General features: G+C 40.4%; 2 protein-coding genes across 5 annotated transcripts; both read right to left on the reverse strand.

Annotated features, from left to right (window-relative positions):
* Positions 1 to 91: 91 nt before the first annotated feature.
* On the reverse strand, positions 92 to 7,646 carry slc25a33 (solute carrier family 25 member 33). The gene is made up of 7 exons (XM_046057395.1): positions 7,435 to 7,646; positions 5,134 to 5,307; positions 3,647 to 3,724; positions 2,438 to 2,538; positions 1,960 to 2,026; positions 1,196 to 1,473; positions 92 to 1,102 (listed from the first exon to the last, which is right to left on the reverse strand). The coding sequence occupies exons 1-7, from the start codon at positions 7,473 to 7,475 to the stop codon at positions 903 to 905; spliced, it is 939 nt and encodes a 312-aa protein (XP_045913351.1). The 5' UTR covers positions 7,476 to 7,646; the 3' UTR covers positions 92 to 902.
* Positions 7,647 to 10,372: 2,726 nt separating this feature from the next.
* On the reverse strand, positions 10,373 to 20,901 carry spsb1 (splA/ryanodine receptor domain and SOCS box containing 1). 4 transcript variants are annotated; one of them, XM_046057218.1, is made up of 3 exons: positions 20,729 to 20,901; positions 13,514 to 14,387; positions 10,373 to 11,893 (listed from the first exon to the last, which is right to left on the reverse strand). In XM_046057218.1, exons 2-3 carry the CDS (start codon positions 14,205 to 14,207, stop codon positions 11,766 to 11,768), a joined length of 822 nt encoding a protein of 273 aa, XP_045913174.1. In that variant the 5' UTR covers positions 14,208 to 14,387; positions 20,729 to 20,901; the 3' UTR covers positions 10,373 to 11,765. The 4 variants fall into 4 exon arrangements, with proteins under 4 accessions (XP_045913174.1, XP_045913170.1, XP_045913173.1 ...); XM_046057214.1 differs by having other exon boundaries at positions 13,514 to 14,391; XM_046057217.1 differs by having other exon boundaries at positions 20,720 to 20,901.
* Between the last annotated feature and the right edge of the window lie 1,235 nt (positions 20,902 to 22,136).

Genomic DNA, 22,136 nt, shown 5'->3' on the forward strand with positions numbered 1-22,136 from the left:
AAAAAAAAAAAAAAAAAAAAAAAAAAAAAAAAAAAAAAAAAAAGCTTGACAGAAGACATCCCATCCCCCAAAATGTTTCTTTTTTTTTTAAAAAAACAGCCAAATCCTCATGTATTCATTCAAATATTTGGACTTAACAGAACAACAATGTGCAACAATCCTGCTCTATCTGGTGCTTACAATACAGAGCATCAGTAGATGTTTCTAACATCATATTGTCAGTATTAGGGTCAACCACCATATGATTTAACTGTTTCTTGATGCATTTTATTGAACCACTGGTCAAATAAGCATTCAAGTTCGCATTATATTGTAAAAGGTGACTATCTTTTTCACAAAGAAAACATACAGATAAACCTGTAAAATATATATATTAATGAAAAATATGATGATGTCTGTAATTCAAACTTCAAAACCAGCACATTGTATTTGTGAAACAGAAATCTCAAAATGATCTGAGGTCACTACATTGCAAGGAACTGCACCACTACTAGCACTTCATCTGAATAACTTCCCATCATTAACTAAAAGAGTCGACCTGCACAGTTACGTGTGTTGGTACATTTACCATTGATAAAAGAAGACACACACAGTCATAAAATAACAAAAGATAAAATAATTTAGTTAACTTAACACTAGTCCTCTAAGACAATGACCTTTTTCCCCCCCCCGCCAACAGGTTTTGAGTTTTAATAAAAGTACCAAGCCGTCTTGAGTTACTTTGATAAACTCCTAACAACAAGCTTTCAATAAAATAATGTGTTTAGCTCTTTGGACATCAGTACAGCCTGCTTCAGTTCCACCAAAAAAAGTCTCTGCAGCACCACATCAAAAAATATTTGTGCCGGCTTTTTAAAAGTCTTTTGCCCAGTGTGTGGCATCCATAACTTCCTAGCATTTCTTCACTTGGAGTCCCCCAGCAGATGCACAATGAGTTCATACGTTGAGAGGACGATGGCTGTGTTAGGGATTTGTCTAATTAGCTGTGGAATGAGTCCTCTATAAAAAGCTGCATAGCCTTCCTCCACTGCTACCAACCTCCCCGTCTGGAAGAAATACTTGTACTTGCTGCCTTCCTCGCGCAGCCTTGTCCTAATGACCTCTGTGGAGACGGACACAAAAAAAGTATTAGGCATGTAAATACTGCCTCACATTAGGCTGTGTTGCAAGATACAAACAATGGATACGCGTTTACCGTGTGGGTAGGCTATGCAGGACGCACAACCCTTTGAAAAAGCAGCGGCCAGCATCAGACTCAGGAAGTCTGATGCTCCTTTCTCCTTTTCACTATTCGGGGAGAACTGGCTCTTGGAGAGGTGTTTCTTCAGTGTCTCGTAGATGAGGAAGCAGATCATGGTCTCCGAGATGCCGGCATAAGATGCAGTCAGGCCTCGGTAGAAGCCCCGAATCCCTTCCATTTTGTAAACATAGCGAGCACACTGCAGTGCATTCATCTTCTTCTCTCCTTTGGCTCTAAAAAGTCAAAAAGGTCAGGCTTGTTAGCGGGGGTTAAAACTAACAACTATGTTAACATCACCTATGTTCTTTTATTCATCAATCATGTAGTCTAGCCTAGGATTTCTTTATTGGGTAGAATGAGTAACTACCCCTCCCAACCCATTCATAAAAGCAACCATTTTGTGCTGCAGGTGCTCCTTAAAAACAGGGTGAACAGACTTGTTCCTGTGACCTCACATGATACTACTGCTGTACTGTGGCAATGTAAATATAGACTCTTCTTCTGCACGAAGGACTTTGCGTCATCACTGTGCATTTGTTGAGCCAGGTCACACGCTCCGTCTCAGTGAAGGCAGGCTCTGTTAAAGGTTTCTATTAAAAGGTCAAATCATATCTCGAGTGCCTTTCCACCTGCTAAGTACCTAAAATAAGTCAGATTGTTTTACAAAGATCTAAACACTACAGTCAGTCTGGGGCAGGTGAAGTTTAGAGTGTACACACTTTTTCTCCAGCTGCATTCTGGTCTTGACCATCCAAATGGGGTTCATCAGAGAGTTAGTAACGAAAGCTGAGGATGAGGGGGGGAAAAAAGAAGTATGTTCAGTTATACACAGCAGTGTGACACAAGATACATTTCATCCCCTCAGTGTGGCTCATAACAAAAGAGCAGAAGTGTTTTTCTTGCACTCAAATTCACTGAAGGGAAACTACAGCGGGATCACACAGCAAGAGCATAAACATCTGCAAAATAAAGTCAGATGTACATAAGTTACCTTTTTGAAGCATATATTGATTATTATCTAGATTTCTTTCTATGTTAACATTCTGTTATGTTAACCACAGACTCTTAAAAAAAAAAAAAAAAATGAATATTAGCCTTAGATATAATATCTATGCAGGACACTGGACTGCATACTATTTTCTGCTGTTCATGTTATGTCCATTACATGTTTGTAACAAAAGGCTGAAGACTGCATACCTGCAATACCAGCAGAGGACATGTGCACCAGTCCACTATCAGGGACAAACAGCCCATTGAGCTTCTCTTTAGATTTTGAGTATGCAGCAAAGTAAATGGCTCTGAAACACAGAGAACACGCTGGTAAGAACTCGACGCGAAGGCAGATGTAAAGGTTAACACACCGTGCTTAAATATGAATATATTTATAATGTGTGATTTTTGAACAACTGGGAAGTTATTTAAGTGATTCCATTAGGACTTTTGTTGGCCTTTGACAGAGTGTATCCAGACCAGTCTGTGCCTTCTCTCTTTGCTCAGCTTCTGGAACAAACCTTTACCACACCAGAATCGGCTGAATAAGCACTGGGCACCACAGATGCCCACAGAGCTGCTTTGAATGTGAGCCTGTCCAGGCTGGCCAGTGGAACTGAGGGGCAGTGGAATAACTGAGCAAAGGATCGTGCTCCGGCTACTCATTAACCATGGGGAATGTATATGTGATCATGACCTTTTCTCCAGTTTAACAAGGTCTCAAAGTCAACATTTTGTGGGAAATGTATTAGGACGGTTTGTGTTACGCTTAACAGTTTACTCGTATAAACCATGAGAAAACAGGACAAAGTAATGACCATTTGCTTACACTAAAAACAGAATAAAAGGTGATATTGAAACTTCACAAGGTGTACCCATGTAAGACGCTGAAATTTCACAGACAAAGTGTAATCAGATCAATTATCATCAAGCTCTTCTGATAAGCATGTCTGTCAAAGACTGTGAAACTCAAATATAGTTTAACATATTTGTCTCAAGTTAAGAGACGGTTTAGTCAAATACAGAGGCCTACTCATGTTGACAGACACTCTAGTCTCCACAAACAGCTGATTCGCAGAACTCTTCAAGGCTAGAGGGGAAGTTGTTGCCACGACAATGGCTTCCTGTTTACAAAGCCAGTTTATGATTTTAACCATTAAAGCGAAAAATGTAAACATCCTACAGCTTCCTCTTTTTGTTTTCTTTGGTCAGCGACCATGGTATAATACATTCCAAGGTGTCCTGACACAACAGAATCTACAGCGAAATCACTACTTTGCTTCACTTTGTGGCCATCTGAACCTCTGCTTTGTTAATTGTTTTTGAAAAAAGGACACCTCCTGTACACCAAAAGACGGGTTTCATTTACACAAAGAGCAACTAAAACATGTAGTGCCGACATGAACTTCACTGTACCTTGAGGGGGCCACGCCAACAAGGTTCGGCCCCAGGCCACGGAAGAGTGATCTTGGCCCCTCTTTTTCAAGAATTGACCTAAAACAAAATTAAACAGCAATCAAATATCAAAAACACTAACATGTATTTAACTGAGTTTTATTCATATACACCATGATACATGTTAACCTGCCTCTACATATGTTACAGCAATTGTCTGTGTAGGAGTATTCCTGGGAGTGAGTGTGATAGCTCCCTCCTGCAATCATCCCAAGTGTTACGCCAGTCCTCTTCACTCGAGCCGGTTTTGCATATGTTTCTTCACTGAACCCAGTGAAGTCCCCTCGGTCATGCATGGTATGTTGAGTCAGCCACATCCAAGAGTTTTTTTTAACTCTTTGTAGTTAGTAACCTTCATTCTCCAGATGACAGTCTGGTCCGCTTGGGGCCAAGCAAAGGGCGACAGTACGTGCAATCATTGCTGGTTTCTGTTACGCACACCTCATCTCTCAAGCAGCGTTTACACATCTCCACTTCTTGCTCTCTGACACCAAACACCTCCTCAAACAATGAGGAGTTTTAAAAAAAACAAACAAAAAAAAACAACTGACATCTTTTCACCTCAAAGTAGTGTTCAAAGTAAAAAGTTTTCAATGGCTTGAGAATGGGATTAAGGTCCATAATAAATTCCTTGCATGTATTAGGTTAAAAATAAAGGATGTCTTGGAAAATTTATTTGCATCAGCTAATGTAGGTTGACAAAAAAAAACAAAAAAACAACCCAAACTGACAAAAGAAATATTTGTTCTCCAAAAACAAAGACATTGCCTTTAGACATGTGTAACTTTAAAAACTTGCATCTACCACCTGACACCAGTCCAGACCGGTTCAGTTTGTGGCCCCTGTCCTCTGAATGTAACATAACACTGACACAGGACCCTGGTTAAAACGTTCCCTCCTTCCCTTTGAGTCTGCTTGTAGTCTTCACCAACGTCAGCAGTCATATGGGCTACTTTCACAGACGCCACAAAAAAAAAATTATTATATTTTAAGGCCTAGTGGAACAGCTGGTTAAAGGCACTAAGTACAAGCCGGATATTGTGGACTTAATCCTCTCTTTATGTAGGACAGGATTAGAGGCCTTCATTTAAAGACCACGAAAGCAGAAAGCAAGTGTTTTTCATGGACTACAAACATCTCGACCTCCTTTCCTCATGATAAGCACAGGACTTTGTACAACTTATTTTGACAAATTTGTTATGTCAACACCTCAGACATGCCTGAACACAGAGGTCTTCCCAGGGTAGAATGTCACCAGCTAACAATTATGCCAGTCTCTACTCTCTACAGAGTAGTCCTGATAAACAGCCAAGCGCACCAGCTGTGAGGAGAGAACACTTTGTCCCTTTGTTTGCATGTAAAAGGAAGAAAAAAATGCCTCAAGGGGAGGTCCCACAAAGCAGGGTGCAGCACTGGTTCCCTAACAACAGCATAAACAAACACCTTACCGTAGGACCTGCAGCAGCCCCGGTGTAACAGTCCCTGGCCGTATAACCCCAGTGCCGTTTAGGGTGCCCAGCTGGACCTGGAAGACTGGTCGGAGGGTGAGGCCAGAGGACTGCAACCGTGTCTTCAACACCTCCAGGGGGCAGGTCATGATGGCTCCCACCGTACCACTACAACTGCAAATTGGCCACACACAAAAACAACATTATGAGTCTTGAAATGTTTAAAATCTTGCTAAGAAAGTAGGTGATGTCCCACCAGTCAATACACACGTGTTCTGATATTTGTAAATCAATGGTTAACTTGCTTAGAGCACTGAAGTTTTATTATTTGCAAGTTCAGGCTCATTAGTGGTAGTGGTGGGGGTTAAAACTAACAACTAGTTTAACATTAACGTCAATCATTCAGTTTAGCCTAGGGTTTCTTTAATGGGTAGAACGAGTCACAACACCCCCAATCCCTTCATAAAGCCACCATTTTGTAATGCAGGTGTCATTTTATCATTTGCAATGTTACTCAAATCAGCCTTGACTGAAGAGAGTTCTTTCCCATCAAAACACAGCTGAGGAGGTACTGGCCAAGTGCACTGAACAATTATTGTCAAAGGCCAGAGTCTTGTTCTGCAGTGGAAATACACAGAGTTAACCCAACACATCTGGTGCACAGGGTTTTGCGGATCAGACGTTCTAATTGGAAAGAGTTGTTTGTCTGACAAGAGACTGTTTAAGATAGCCACCTTTCAATTTCAGCATTTACAATTCATTCTTTTAGTTCTTTAGAGCTCTCACTGATAAATCCTGTATTAAAAGTGTCTATAACCTTGTCAGTGACAATCTTAAAAGTCTGGAACAGATTAGACTAAGACTATGTACGGTCAAATATCTTAACAAAGACAGACCTGACCTAAATGCCCATTCACTGATCATTAGTCATATATCCAAACCTATCTGATTTTGGGGAATTATAGAGAAGAAATCATCCTCTGGTTATGGAAGATTTTTACATTGCATAACCTAAGCTGACAAACACACACCATGTTGTAATAATGTGTTGTGGCCATGACCACTGACCACAAAGATAAGAAATCCACAGGAAAAGGTGCAAGAGTGTGGGCCCTCTGAAAATGACAAGCATGTTGGTTTAAGTATTAGAGTTCAAGACATTGTTTAGACCAAAGATTGTCAAAACAAGCTGGGCAAGTTTTCTGAGTGATCCTTAACTCTGAAGGTAAACAGACATTTTCTCTACAGTTCTCTCATCATGTTTTAAGACTGATATGATATGATTCAGCTAGAGTTAGACTTTAAGCAAAGTGGTCAACATTCCCATCATATTATTATAAATTTAACTGACTTTGCATTTCAAAAACACAGTTCTCGTGTGGAGTTAAATAAGTTAACCTCAAAGGCTCGTCGCAACATTTCAAGGGTAAATGGTGTCATTTTTAACAAGCCGCTGCTGTTTAACTGTGACCTTAACGTCAACTGGGAGCCATCCAGCTCGTCCTTTCAAAGTCCTACACATTATTCGGGGTTAACAAACACCACCATTCGGCCAGGTGAGCTGTTGGCATCGCTGGCACTAGCTATGGTTGTTGCCAAATTATGTTTTCCGTGCACTGTCAACGTTACGTAAGACCGAAAGGCTACCTACTCTCGTGACTGCGCCATGTCGACAACGGGATACTAAGTGAACCACTAACTCGGTTTTGAATTACGCATGACAAAGTCGGCTTTAACATCGCGTGTTATCTAAAACATCACGTTGTTAGTCGCAGTACGAATATGACCTTCATGATACAAACAACTAACAGAGATACCCTGCTAGCTAACGGTAGCTACCAGCTAGCAACTTCCGCACCGACGTAATGCCTGCGGATCTATGGAAATCAAGATGCTGTTGTCCAAGACAACGTTAGTGTTATATCTATGTTGAAAGCTAATACATGTTAAGTGTTAGTCATCATACATCACATAGTCCGCAAGCGAGGAACACAACTAAAAAGGACTAATGCCCACTTACTTTCGAAATATCGTGGTGTGTTAACGGCAGCTAACTATTAGCCCGCATTTACATGCTGCATGTATTAGCATGATGGCTAGCGGCTATTCAATGCTGAAAATGCGTTAAAATTATCGTATAATTTATATTTGGTTTCAGACAGCCTTGTCAAAAGTAGTAATGCAACAGTAGCAAAAGATGTGTGAAGGTCGCGTTGCCTCTTCATGTTACATTAACCTCTGAGTTATTAATACCGTTATTCTGGCTGTAGCTAACATTAGCATTGATTTGACTTAACTTACCCCCCAGCGAACAGATGCAGCAGCGTGTCTCTCTGGGCCATCTTTTTCCTGTCTCAAACAGCCACCATACTTGTGTTATGATCCTCTTAAAATCGCGTTTGTGTGAAAGAGACAGCGCAGGGCTGTTTTAAGATGCCGGTGTGCCGCAGCTCATCTAAATCCCAACCGGCAGGGTGACCTAAAGAGCTACTCAAAACTACGTCAGTGGGTTGGACGGGGGTGTTGTCCGTGACGTAGGCACACGTGTTTGTCACCTTGTGTCTTGTCCTTTTTCATGTTGTTGCATAAGTATTGCTAGCAGCAAAGATCCAAAAAAACAACACATTGAACTTCTGAGTCACCCCGGAACCTTCACGAGTTGCAGTATAAAATAAAAGCTTTTTTTCTTAACCACAATATTCTTATAATTGCATTTATTCATAAATAATGTGATGCATGCAGTACATATTGTGAACAAATACAACAATACCAAAATATAGAGCTGCAATTATTGTAAACAGATATTGCAAAAAAAAAAGAAAGACAAAGACTATCTATTTTTGCACTTGTGAAAGTAGGCCTATAAGGCCAATAACAATGTGACATATCTTCTATTTTTCTGCATTTTCAAGTTTTCTCAATAAAGGTCTGCTTGGAGAGTGGTGTAGGTGCAAACTGCACACAACTAATGCCACTGACTGGCTTGTTTTGATAACATATCCTGCAAAGGTCAACATAGGCCCCAATGGTACATTTTGATCTGTAATTATTTAATATTTATTACTACATGCTGCAATAGTCTCCACAGACTTTCTATTCTACCTTTGTCTACCTTTAATTAGGCTGTTCATATTGTAAGAAACAGATAAAGGGAGATGAATATAAATGTTTTCATCAGGAAGATCAGAGATTGATTTTAACTGGATACCAAATACGAATCCATGACTGGGAACCATGCCATGGAGGACGTGTGATGTTATGTGCTGTCCACCAGTGAGCAGTGTGTTAGAATGTAACTCCCGCTGTCAGTTACTGAGTCACCTTTATAGCACCTTGTTTTTCAGTATGTCTGTACAATAACATCTCTGCCATTATGTCAAAAGTCTTTTAAACCCAGCTGCACTTGCTTTATGTCCTCCTGCATGTGCAATTTAGATCCCACTGGTGGAGTTTTATGGGCGCTCTCAAATATGTCTGGGTTTCGTTGAAACAGCTGCTGAACGCGACATACACCCGAATGTGTGTGTGCATGTGCAAATAAACTTAGCTGAACCTAACCCTGTACCAGACCATAACAGGGAATAAAGTGTATCAGTTTCTTCTCGGACTGATGCAGCAGTAAAAGAGGCTCAACGCCCCCCGCACTCCTCTCACCACTCCCTGACCCCTTAAGTATTGGTTTCCCTTAGTTCTTGGCTCATCTGCAGGTGGTGGTAGTTTTGGCGGCAATAGTTTGTGATTTTTCATTGTATGTATGATATTCATCATCTGAAGCTTGTTATTTGGTTGCATTTTCACAGAATTTTTCCTTCTTTTATGCACGAGATAAATAATTAGAAATAAATTGAATGTCTGCATGAAAATCACTATATTACACTTGCAAGAGCAAAAGGGAAGCATATGGTGCAACACAGGTTGTTAGCATTTAGCTAAGCGCTAAAGGAGTCACATTTACAAATTTTAGCAGACTAAACAAGTCTAAACATGCAACTGATTGCAGTGTCTACTATATATTGTGTGTAGAATCACATCACTCACTTTCATATTCAAAGTAGAATTAGTAGTATTCAAACATAATTAAATTGTGCCCCCACATCTCAATCTGACTTTCAGAAGGGAATGAGTTCCTTTTTGGAAACGACATTAAAAAGAGGGTCCTGTGCTTTTTATTGACAGAAAGTTAGTGGTCTAAGGATTCATCTTCTTGAAATAAATGTTCTCCAACGACTGTGTGGTGTGGCTAAAACAGGATTGCTTAGTTGTGTTCAAGTATTAGTCTCATTCAGCTCAGATAACTGGCTTTAACTACAAATTTCAAAGGTGACTGAATGGTGAATACTATGTAGCCTATGTGGGTGTTCAAATTCACTGTCTACCCTAATCTTTGGTGTGAGTTTCTCTACGCAGTGAAATGGTTACAGTAGTTGGAGACTGATGCGACAGTGAGAGAGAGGGGTTAAATCTCAGGCTGAGAAGCAGCTTTCTGTTTTTATGCAACACCTACAGTATCTGGAACAAACTCCCCAAAGCTAACTGCAATTTTTATTCTCCCGTTTTATTTTACCTTATTTCTATCTTGTATTTTATCATACTCTTTAAATCCTAAGTGAATGTGTGTTTCTATTTTCCTTGTGTTTATTTAATTCCCCGTTTGCCTTTCCATGCCATATGTAAATACTTCTGAATTGCCTTGGTTGTTGAAAGGTACTCGCTTGCTTTGCCTTGATGTTAAAAGGCCCTGCACATCGATGCAGGGGTTTAGTTATTCTGGCTGATTAGACCGGTTATATTCAATGTCTCAGTAAGCAAGCGTGAACAATGCCAAGAGCCCGAAACCAAAGCAGCTAAATGGAATTCAGCCATCATAAATTTTATAATTTACACCTTTGCGCTTTCTCCAGTCACATTAAAATGTTTTTTTGTTTTTTAAAAAAAAGCACTGGAATTAAAGATCTTAATCTCGATAGTAACAAGGTACCTCAAAATCTGTCATGTAGCCACTATATTGTAACAGACTTAGGTCTTGTAACAATTTTCAATTTAGATAAGACATTCATTCCTCCTCCGGAGAATCACAGAGTATGGATAAGGTAACGACCATCTTGTACTACCGTATCAACTCCATCTAATGTAATTTCACTTTTCAAGTTTACAGCATTTCATCATTTTGCAAAATACCGCAGCTAATATTTTTTCCATCTTTCACAGTAGATTGCTGTACAATGCAAAACACAGTAGATACTTTGAAATAAACTTTAATAGATACTTACAAACAAATCTACAACAAGGAATACAAATAAAAAGGAAACTGCAAGCAAGGAAGCAAGGTGGCACAGTGTGTCCACATCAGCAGAATGCTGAATAAGGACCACGTCTGCACATTTAAAAATCCTAGAGTCAAGAAGTCTATGATATGGCATTTGACAATATGTTGGCAATCTAACCTTTTAACATTTGTGCAGCACTTTGTGGATTGTCTTTTTCTGTCATAGTGCCTTAAATCTGAAGTTTCTCCCCTTAACATGTCATAAAACACAAATAGTACATCAATGGTTCTCAGCTATGTGCCAGTGAGACCCAAAAGTAGCATTTTTTCCATTTCAACGAACCACTTCAGTGGCCATTTCATTGGTTAGTTTCCATTCTCCGCCTGAATTATGTGCAAACCCCGTGAAATCTGTTGATAAGAGACTGGTTGAATTAAATTTAAAAAACAAAAGAAACCCCAGTACTCTTGACTACAACAGCATGTGGTTCAAAACTACTGCACTACAAGGAAACATTAAAAAAGAAAAATGACGTGATTGTATAGAGAAAGATTTCCTGCTGATGCATGCTACAAATAATCACAGTGACATTATCCTTCCGTTAAAATTCCTGCTGATGATGTTCTTAACGGATGCCGTATTTGTAAGCAATGGGGCACACTCCCATAATGACAGAACGCTGTGAGTGGTCAGAACTGCCACACAGTGCATTCATCCATACTGCACTACAGACTCACTATGGAGTGGTCAGCATCTCCTTGCTGTGTTGTGTGAATGGCATTTTTTAAATTCATAATCCATTTAAAAACCACAATTTCTAAAAGCAACTAGTATTTCATGTTATAATTCTTAGTTTGAGTGGATGTACAGGTTGATGTGTGTATGTGCTGCCACCTTGTGACCAGATACTGGCAATGCACTTCTGCACCAATGCTCCAGGTTTAGCTTAACTTCTATCACACACACACACACTTGTTTTAGCACAACCAATAACATTAAAATTTAAAACGGCTACCTGATAGAAATTCATAATCAAAAAGTCCAGAGGTCACAGCAGAGATACGGACCACATGTGCCACATTAACTTACAAACCGGAGGGGGTACACCAACATGGTGACCATCTGGATCAGCTAATGCATAGTGCGCAGTGATTCCTGATTTTATAAAGTTAGAGAATACAATTGCAAAGGGTCATAAAAACAGGGTAAGAAACTCAAAAAAACGAGTCCAGCCACTGAAGAAGCATACTTGAAGGCTGAGTCAGTCCTGGAGGCTTGAGCAATGCTGTCAAACGGGTTCAACCCAAGAAGGATCCCAGAGAAACATGGAGAAAGAGACCGAGTGTCACGTGACTGTTAGCGCCGTCATTGGTAGAGCAGGTAGTTCTTGAGAGAGGCCGGCAGGGGCAGTCTATGGATTTCACTCAGACGGTCTCTTCCTAGTGCCACCCTCACCGAGCGCCTACACAGGTCCATCAGAGAGAGGGGTTCAGCTGTGGGGAGGGGGAGACAAGAGGTGAGGAAGAGCATATTTAGTGTGTTAGCGAATCTCATTTCAGGAGTGTGTAAATGTCAAGCCTTAACACAAATCTGAGAGATACTGTGTCTAATGTGTCATGTCCATTAAATGGATAGGCACAATACAATAAAATAATGCAAACAGAGGGGGAGTGACCTGCTATTAAAAAGGGAATGGAACACTATTATAACCTTTTTCTTCTACTGCCATGGAGAACACAATAAAAGTTTGTGGGAGATAGTCATTCTGAAATCATTTGCAAAGATGTTTGCATCCATTCTGCCCATTTCTGCTTTGAAATATAGGAATTAATTGCAATAAATCTAAAATCAAGATGTTGGTCTCAGTGTGTGCAGGTTCCATCAGAGGAAGGAAATTCAAGGAGGAGGGATGATATAAACAACATCCTCAGAGGTGATATTAACACATTAACACACGCAGTGGCTCAATGCAAGACAGTTTTAACACTCCTAACGTGATTGTCATTTTGGGTTGGCATCTTCAACAATTTTGTAATACTTTATGAAATTATTAATTTGTGACTGATCAAAGAATCTGAATATATTTTGGTACAATTGTCAATATGTGCTACAGACATTTTCTTTGGCTTTCAACACATATGTTCATTATCCAGCCATTTTGGTAAGTGAGCCAGAAAAAAAAAAAAAAAAAAAAAAAAAAAAACACCCTATTTTACTTGCAGCCATATTTTTTTAAGCTGCAGTGCCAACCCTGCATACTGGATCAACAGGACTGACTACATATTGTGAGACTAACCTTTAACATGAATGTATAAGATCATGGACTTGCCACCCTCTCTACATCCAACAGTAAGAGAAATGTCTTAACTAATAGAAAGTGTCTGCATCTGTAGCGCCTCTGTTACGCAGGCCTAAACTAGGTCAAGAGATCTGAGCTCTACATAAAAATCTAATGAGCACAGAGCACTTGGGACATGTGGGTAGTACAACATGTTTCAATAAGCACCTATGTTTTCCTCATTTAAATGGGCCTGACCCTTTCACCATGGAATTATTGGCATTAATCCAATTAGTATCCATTCTACACTTGTCTAGGGAGGAAAACAAACAGCTTGTCTTTTTTTGGTCATGAGCATGTTTTTAAAGCAATAAACACTGACATCTATATTGGAGGTGCCACAATCTAGTTTGAAGATAAAGTCAAAGTACAGTTCATGACAAAAGCTAGGGCAGGTTACAGTGAGATCACATATTTTCTCTGGTGACTCCTTACTAAGATAAGGACACAACATCATTCACATATGGAGGACAAAGTGAATGAGGGATACAGTTAAATATTAATTTATGTGATATGAAGCACAAGGCAAGAACAAAAATAGTTGTGTTCTCACATGTACCGCTTTACATAATACTGATTTAAGTAACCCTGTCTGCAGTAAATGTCCTGCTTCGACAGTGTGACAAACCCTGAACGGTCACACCTTTGTTTATTGCATTAATAAATGGCGCGACTGGTTGTGTAAGAGCTGTATGCAAGACATCATCATAGATGGCAAAAACCAAACTGTTTCTCAAGAGGGAAAAGACTAACAGAAGTATTTTTTTGCACTTACGATCAAGTCCATTTATGTACCGGATTCGTATTTCACAATGTCCCCACACGGCGCTCACCACCGGGTACAGCTTCCTGCCTTTAAGTCCTCTGAACGCCACCCCTAGATAATGTCCATCCACTATGTAACCCAGCGTCCCCTCATCCATGTCCAAGACTACTAAGAGGGAGTCTGGTATAATGAAGGTGTCGTCTGGCTCGAGGAAGGCTGGGTAGCTTTTTCCTGGGTGATTTTTGCCGTCGTGGTAGAGTTTACTCCTGCACAGGTCCCAGCCCCACGACTCAGCGTTGCTTCCTACCAAAGCTGTGTAGCCCACAGAGTGTAGCGGGGCATCAATTGTAGCCACTCCAACCACAGCGTGCGTGCCCCTTTGACGCATAGCCCAGCTGATCTCCCACACGTGCAGTCCCCTTGTATAGCCAACACGTCCCCGGATGGCGTCCGTGCTCTGCGCCACAGGGTGCCTGTGAAACACCAGCTTGTTGTCATCCTTGACAAATATGTTCAGTGAGCGGTCATCGTTGTTCCATGAGTTCTGGACCTGAACGTCCATGCTGGCAGGTGGCATGTCGAGCAGCAGATCCAGTCGAGATGGCTTGGTGCGACTCAGGGCCTGTAGCTCCAGCTTCAGGGGACTGAACGCCGGATCCCGCATATCAATGGTTTTAATTCCACCTGGGACTTTTTGCCCCATGCTCTGGGTGGTTATAGCAGCTCGTTCCTTCCTCCTCCCCCCTCCTCAAAATACTAATGGGGGGGAGTGTTCAGCCTCAGACCCTCTCCTCCACTGTTCTTCTGCAACCCAAGAAGCAGGGGTGTGCTCCTGTGTCACTAGATGTAGACAGCAACGGTCAGACCAGGGGTTGTTTGAAGCCTACCTGGGGAGATGAGGCGAGATGAAAGCAGATTACTTTGTTTTCATCTTTAACTGATCAGCCATCTTTCTGTTTGGACCAAACGTTAGCATCAGGTCCTACAAAACAAGAGCTAGCTAAACAAAAAGGCACAGTGTCTTTATCTCGCTCATATATATATTTTTTTTATATACACACACACACACACCTTTTATAATGACATCACACAGCATTTACTGGAAATTTTACAGTGCATGTTCACATTTAAAAAGGAAAATTAACTCAATGTTTTAATGCGATTAATTTGGTAATCAGTGGGCAACAACTGATATTAGCTGCGGGGCTGTTAAGTGGCTTTCTCCTCATGTGATGCTTGGTGTCTGAAACACAGTAAGCAGTGTACCATGACCTTTAAAAAAAAAAAAAAAATCTGAGATGTAAACCTACATACCAATTAGTACTGATAACATTTTTACACAACATGGATCAGCTGATCACGGCCTCACTGGAGCCTTAGTGAAGATGGTAAATACTTCAATAACAGTGTGCCGTATTTTCCTATAATCTAGAGTCCAGAAAAGTCAGACGGTAGCAGGACGGTACAGCATATATTTTTCTCTACCTCCCTACCTCTTCAGTATGATGTCGAGCCAACTAAGACTAATGCTGCGTTCCAGGCAACTCAGAACTGGGAAATTTCCAACCTCCAAGTAGAAAAACTATCCTGGAACGCCACCTGAAGTTCCCCCCCTGACATTTTATAGAGCAAACAACTAATCGACAATGAAAATTTGTTAGTTGCAGCCCTACAGCAACCACACTTAAGGTGTCTGCTTAAATCCCTAAATTTAAAAAACAAAGAGCAAAGCAAATGCATTCTATTTTTCCAACTGTGCTACCCACAGATAACATTATCCAACAGTGCACACATTGTGACAAAGCACATAAAGTTGCGCTTTAAAGCATTCTGTTGGGTTAATTCTGCATTTGAGTAATCCAACTCTATGTAGAGGAAAAAAAAAAAAAAAAGCCACCTGACTAGCTGTAATGAAGCTGGGAGAAATTCAATTTGCATGATTAGAACGCAGAGATGGGGACTCGAGTTTGATGATTGGACTCAAGTCGCACACAGTGACTTGAGACTCATCCTCAAAAGACTTCAGACTTGACCTTTGTGGTAGTTGATTAACATAATCATTTACGTCCTGCCATCACGTTAATTATTAATGATGGCTTCAAACATTACATTGATCATGTAATGTTAGTTTTATTTAGTTAACGTTACACATGGTTTGAGTGTGTGTTGACTTACAGTAGGCTAGCTAATAAGCTGTCAAAATTGCATTGCACATTACATGTTTGTGATCTGTAAGTGAAAAACAGGTTACAGTTACAGAATCCTTATAGCTATGCAGTGTTATAAGCAGCCTGGATTGAACGCAGCAGGTGATACAACGCTCATTATAACCATGAGTGACTTGAGACTTTACTTGGACTCTAGCTCAGAGACTTGTGAGCATCTGTTAGAATCTCACAGATGTGCCCTGTAGAGGTTAAGCAATCAACTAAAAATAGTTAGGACCAAACTGCCCTATGTGGCCTCACCTTAAGACAACAATGGTACACCTACAAAAGACAATGAAACATGTTAGTGATATATTCACATTCATTCAAAAAAATAAAAGGCACATAATATGTACATCAAAGGATTTATTCAAAATCCTAGATCACTTAAAATGTGCAACATGCTACCTTGATCCTGTTCTTCATCATCAGTTCCTAACAGTTTAACATTAAGTTCCATAAAGCAATAGTTCTCCAAATGGGGTCTGGGAATACCCAGGGGTCCTTGAGGGGGGTTCCAGTGGGTCCTCAGCAAGAAGGGGAATAATTGATGGTCATAATTCCATCCGCAAGTAACACGACAGAATGTACAACTATTTGGGTCATGGGTTTCACACACGTTCGCAAAAACCCTATCAGATGGGGGACCCTGGGACAAAATCTTATCAAATGTGGGTCCGTGGTCTAATTTGTGTCAGCTTAGGGGTCCTTGATGTGAAAAAGTTTGAGAACCACTGCTATAAAGGGTTTAGAGCTCTACAGGCGTAACTGGTAAACACTCATGTTATGTGCTCCTTTAAGTGACTCAAACCTGATTTGATTAGTTGTCCTCAATTTTACATATTACTTCCTCAGCTTTTCTTGATAATGCAGAGTCAATCCTAGAATGTATAAAACACGATGTTGCCAATTTCAACCACTTATCAAGCAGCAACAAAACAAACTGACAACTAGGGACTTTTTTTTTTTTACTGCCTCAGTCTCCTGCACAAAACTTGAAAATCATGTCCTTTTTCTGGCACGCGTACACAACCATAATTAACCATATTTGGTCAAGTGATAACCATAAAGGTGTAAATAAATAATCTTAAAGGAGAATATAATAAATGATTTGGCTCTATGCATTTTGAAATGCCATCTAATACGGTTGGTTTCTCAAAAGCTAATTAACATGAAAAGCAGCACTCAAGTAGAGGCCCTCCATCCACATTACTCTGCTACTATTCCCACAATCTCCAAAAATAGGACCAAAAAAAAGGAGGGGAAAAACTCCAGCCATTTCTTATTATATGGTTGTCTAGTCAGAGGCAACAGGAAAAGCAATAATAAAATGTCTGGCTAAAAAAAAAAGAAAAAGTTCCGTCGCGTTTGAGGGAGACGTAGCCGGACCACAGCTCATGTGAGGCAGAAACCGTTTCAGAAAATTGAAAATGAAAGCCTGATAAATACCTGCTATGCTTCACTTCCACTCCATCACAACAGACCACAGCCAGGCCAGTGTTTCATAGTGAAAACCCCATTTGGTCCGATACACCACACTGCGAACTAAGGATCAATATCCAGAGACATAATGTGACTTTTTGTGGGCGCAGGTGTGACTACTGCTGCTCTTTGGTCTTGGTCCTTCTGCCTGTGCTGCAGCTAGCCTGAAGAGCGCATTGTGTAATGTGGAAAACTGTGCTGCTGGGAAGGCCACTCTAATTGAATTGTAGACAAGAGTTCATTGAGAAGTGCTTTGGCTCTTATTCTAATGCAAGTAAACAACCATTTAAATGGGTCATGTCTCTTCAGTGATTGGAAAACAGGAGGGAAGAAAAAGCAAGCAGCGGGTGGCCAGCATCTGAATGTAAACAATCTCCTTTTCAATGCCTGTCCAGTATTCAAGGAGAGTGAAACATGTTAATTTGCACACTTTGAGCCAGGGGTTTACCGTTCCCTCTCACTGTGGCAAAGGGCCACCTTACAGCGCACACAACATGCTCAACTAAATCAAAACTAACAGAACAATAAAAAGGGTCTTCCCACATTTACCTTGGACTTCAAAACAAACATACCCATTAGTAGTATAAAAGGTGGCTTGTGGTGGGATATATTTGGGCTGGGAACCTGGCCTGGTCGGGGTTCCTGGGCCCCTGGGTTAGTTTGGAGCTTATTAAAATGCAAGAGGAAGGGCTTGCTGGATTTGCTGAGCTGAGGAAAACACTTGTCTCTTGTAAGGCCCAATATAGACCAAGCCCACCTGAACTTCAGCCCTAGCCTGTTTGTTGACCTGAGTACATAAAGCTCAAGGTTTACCAAAGACAAAGTCATCCATCATCCATTGTATGGCTACAAAGCTTGGATGTGTTATGTAGAAAAGTGTTTCTGAATATAAAACAGTCTGACTTTTCTATGTCCTATGATGACAAACTGAAAAGTGACATCTTTTGTACTTCTCTATGCAATTACCCTCTCTTTGGTGTAATTATGTATGCTACACTCACTCAGTGCCAGTTTATTAGGGACACCTTACTAAAACAAATGCAGTCTATTACAATAGCGCTGCAATAAATCCTTTCTTAATAAAGGCTTTAATGTTAATTTTTTGTTGATTGCACTCTTTGGAGGGTGTAGTTTATCGTGCTATTGGGCTGTATGACATTAAACAGAGGTTCTTAATACAGCAGCAACGCTTAATGGATTAGTTGTCAACTATTAAATTAATAGCCAACTATTTTCATAAACAACTAATCACTGAGTCATTTAAGAAAAAGACAATTATCTTCTGATTTCCGCTTATTAAATGTGGACATTTTCTGGTCTCTTTAATCCTCTATGAGATTAAACTGAGTATATTTGGGTTGTGGATAAAACAAGACATTTGAGGATGTCTCCTTGTACTCCATCACAATTTTCTGACATTTTTTGGCCCGAACAGCTTATCGATTTATAAAGAAAAATGATCAACAGATTGATCGATAATGAAAATGCATCTCAGAATAATGCCATCCAAGTAAAACTTTATTTATATGGTACCTTCTTTAAAAAAAAAAAAAACCAAACACAAGTTGCATCAATATTAAGCACAAAACAAACAAGAACATTATAAAGTCAACGCACATGCGACAATAGAAATCATACCGCAACCTGACACCACCCAGAGCACACTATTGGAACTGGATTTTAAACGTTGTTTGAAACAGTCAGCACACTCTGCTGATCTAATGGGAGGGGTGGGGGCTGGGTGCTAGGACAACAAACGAACTGTCGCCTTGCGTTCGGTGCGTGGATAGCAAACAGATTCTGGTTGGAAGGACCTAAGTGGACACCCCGCCATTTTTTGAGCTATGTAGGCAGTAGCTAAGCCACATAGTGCCTTATAAGTGATTAACAGAATGTTAAAAATCAATACTGACCTTCGCTTCAGGAGTGATGTGAAGTCTATGACTAGTCCTAGTTAAAAGCCTAGCTGACGCATTTTGTATAAGCAGAAGACCAGGGCAGTTTGACAAAAGGAAGTGAAAAGGCATTGCAGAAGTCAAGATGGGGGAAAAAATAAGGCATGAATGATGCGTTTTATATGAGGAGCCAGAGGTGATTGTCTGATTTAACCAGTTTTGCTGAAATGGTTTAAGTTTTTTTCCCCCCCAATTGAGGGTCACATATGAAACGCCAAGATTCCTAGAGTTTGGTTTGACAAAGGGGGCAAGTGGGCCAATATACTGGAAAATGACGTAAGACCCAAAACCCATGGTTCATTTTCAGGGCCAATGGTCAGAAGCGCAGTTTGGTCAAAACTAAGTTAAAGATGGAAGTTTAGTGACAACCGGTATTTATCACAGCTAAACAGTTGTGGAAAGTATCTGGGTTGTTAAAATCATCTGGTTTTACTGAAACATAAAGCTGAGTGTCTTCCGCATAACAATGATAGAGTATAGAACTGATTATATGGCCCAAGAGAAGCATTTACAAAGAAAAGAATGGGCACGAGGACTGACCCCTGAGGCACCCCAATATAACAGCAGGGCAGATGAAGTCACATAGTTACCCAAGAGTTAAGTTAGAGACCAAAAACCATCTGTTTGACAAATGACACAAACCACTGGAGGGCTTTCCCTGAGATACCAATGCAACTACTTAATCTGCTGATGAGAACGGAATGGTTGATGGTATCAAAAAAGCAGGCTTACACCAGGTAAGCAGAGCTAAGATGGAGTCGCGCCCCCTTGTCGACCTGCACAAGGATGTCATTTGAAACCCTTAGGCAGTTTCAGTTGGCTACGTGTTTGAGGAAAGCCTGATTGGAATTTACCAAAAATATTCTTCAAATAGAGGAGCTGCTCAACAAAAAGTTTTGCAAGTACTCTGGAAATGGAAGGTCATTTTGAAATGGGTCTGAAACCGTTTGAAGTCAATAGTAGCCTACCACTAACTAGCTTCCAGAATGACCATAAAGTTGAATAAACGTCTCTTCAAAGCCGTTTCGACAAAAACAGAACTTGTTGTAACCTTTATGAAAACACAACGTATAGTCTGTTGTACTGAAGTGCATTAGCCCAAGTTATATTGGCAGCGGAGTGCATGTAAGTAGGCCTTCTGGACCCACAATAGCTTGTCATGCTAGCTAATGTGAAAGCAGCCTAATCTTCACAGAAGCTCTCGTGGGCCAAGCAGCCTGTGTGCTCCTGGCTGAAGGAACGTCCGCGCGTGAATCAAGCGTTACTGACAATGCTTTTGTTCACCTGAAACTCGGTCGCATCCGAAACGTTTGTTACACAACAAGCAGCACGACCCGTGTTAGCATAAACAGTAACACAACATGGCTAACGTTAGCAAAGGGGCGAAGACAGAGACAAAACAACTCGTGACTGCTTCTAAACTGGACGTTTGGGAAGTGCCAACCTTTCTGCGGGTTTTGTTTTCGATATCTAATGTGTGACGTAAAGATGAACACAGAAACCGTAACAAGCGCTTCGGCAGCCACCATATGAGCAGAAAACAGGGGGAGAAAGGGGTAAAGAGCACCTACCAAACAAACCTTGTAACGCTGTGAGGCAGTGAAACAGCAGAGCGGATGAGGCCGGGAGAGGACTCAGGCTTCACCTACTCCATCGTAGCTTTCCGTTTCCTTGTCGTCTTACCTTTTACCACTTCAGGCTGGACATGAATTAGGTGAACTGGTGATGGCTGCTCTCTAACATCACTCGCGTCACGTGGTAAAATGCTCCCAGCTGCTACACTAGATTAGGACCTCCCCACTGACTGACTGCAACCCGAGCGACATTGGCTTCATGTTTGTAAATTAGTTTATGCTTTTTTTTTAATTATTCATGGAACATGTTCAAGCAATTTTGCACACATGTGAGATTAAAGAAGATAAATCCCCTTTATAACAACTGCTCCACTTACTGTTACTGCTATAAACACATTTAAATTTACTGTTGACATGTAGAAAGGATGTTTTGTAAAATTTCAGTGATTTCATTATGCTAAAAAGCCATTGTGGCAGCTAAGAGGTTATATTAATATTTCTTATTATTATTATTATTAGTAGTAGTAGTATTTATTATAGTATGATGAACAAAAAAGTATTATTGTAAATTGTAAGAAATCGATTGAGACTATTAAAAGTGCTCGTATAAAAAATCGATTTTTTAAATTGTCATTGTACATTACATTACATGGTACAAACAGGAAATGTGTCTTCACAGCTGTAACTCTTAGGGCATAGTAGTTATTAAATGTCAAATTTGCGGCTGCATGAAAATATCCAATTAAATATTAAAAGGTCAAAGATTGTTTTTAAAAACATTAGATAGATTCACTTATTTGACAAAAATATAACTGCACACACATAGTCTTGACATACATCACATAAAAACAGAAATAAAGGTAAAATCATTGGGGTCCTTGTGTATTGATTTTTTTATTGGCTGTAATTTGTTCATCAATGACTGACAGTAAATACTGAATGCAATATCCATTCAACAGCCTCTCCCCAATATAAAACCAACTTCAGACTAGTGCATCACCACCACAGGACCCTTACTGTACACTGTAATGTGTGATCTAAACTGCACACTGCACTGGGATCACTTGCTGAACGAGTCAGGTAGGACATCAAACTGCCTGCCACCATTTACTTCTTTGTTAGTTTGGTGTGTCCTCCTCAAATGTATTGTAGGGACAGGAGTATGCGATTATGGTCTGTCCTAAGGGCATGCATGTGATGTGTGATACTGAAAGGAACCATAATTGATCATTCCCACACATACCATATGACCAACTTCAGCAGGAGCACGATATTATCGACAGCACCAGTGAACCATGATTGCTCACACACTGAAACACTGGAGCATTTTGTTGTTCAACCTTGACCTTCAGGCTATTCAGTCCCTCGCTGACCTGGCTTAGGAAAACAGAGAGTGACGTTAAGACGAGTGGAA

The sequence above is a fragment of the Micropterus dolomieu genome, linkage group LG08, assembly GCF_021292245.1.
Source record: "Micropterus dolomieu isolate WLL.071019.BEF.003 ecotype Adirondacks linkage group LG08, ASM2129224v1, whole genome shotgun sequence".
In the NCBI taxonomy this organism is placed as follows: domain Eukaryota; kingdom Metazoa; phylum Chordata; class Actinopteri; order Centrarchiformes; family Centrarchidae; genus Micropterus; species Micropterus dolomieu.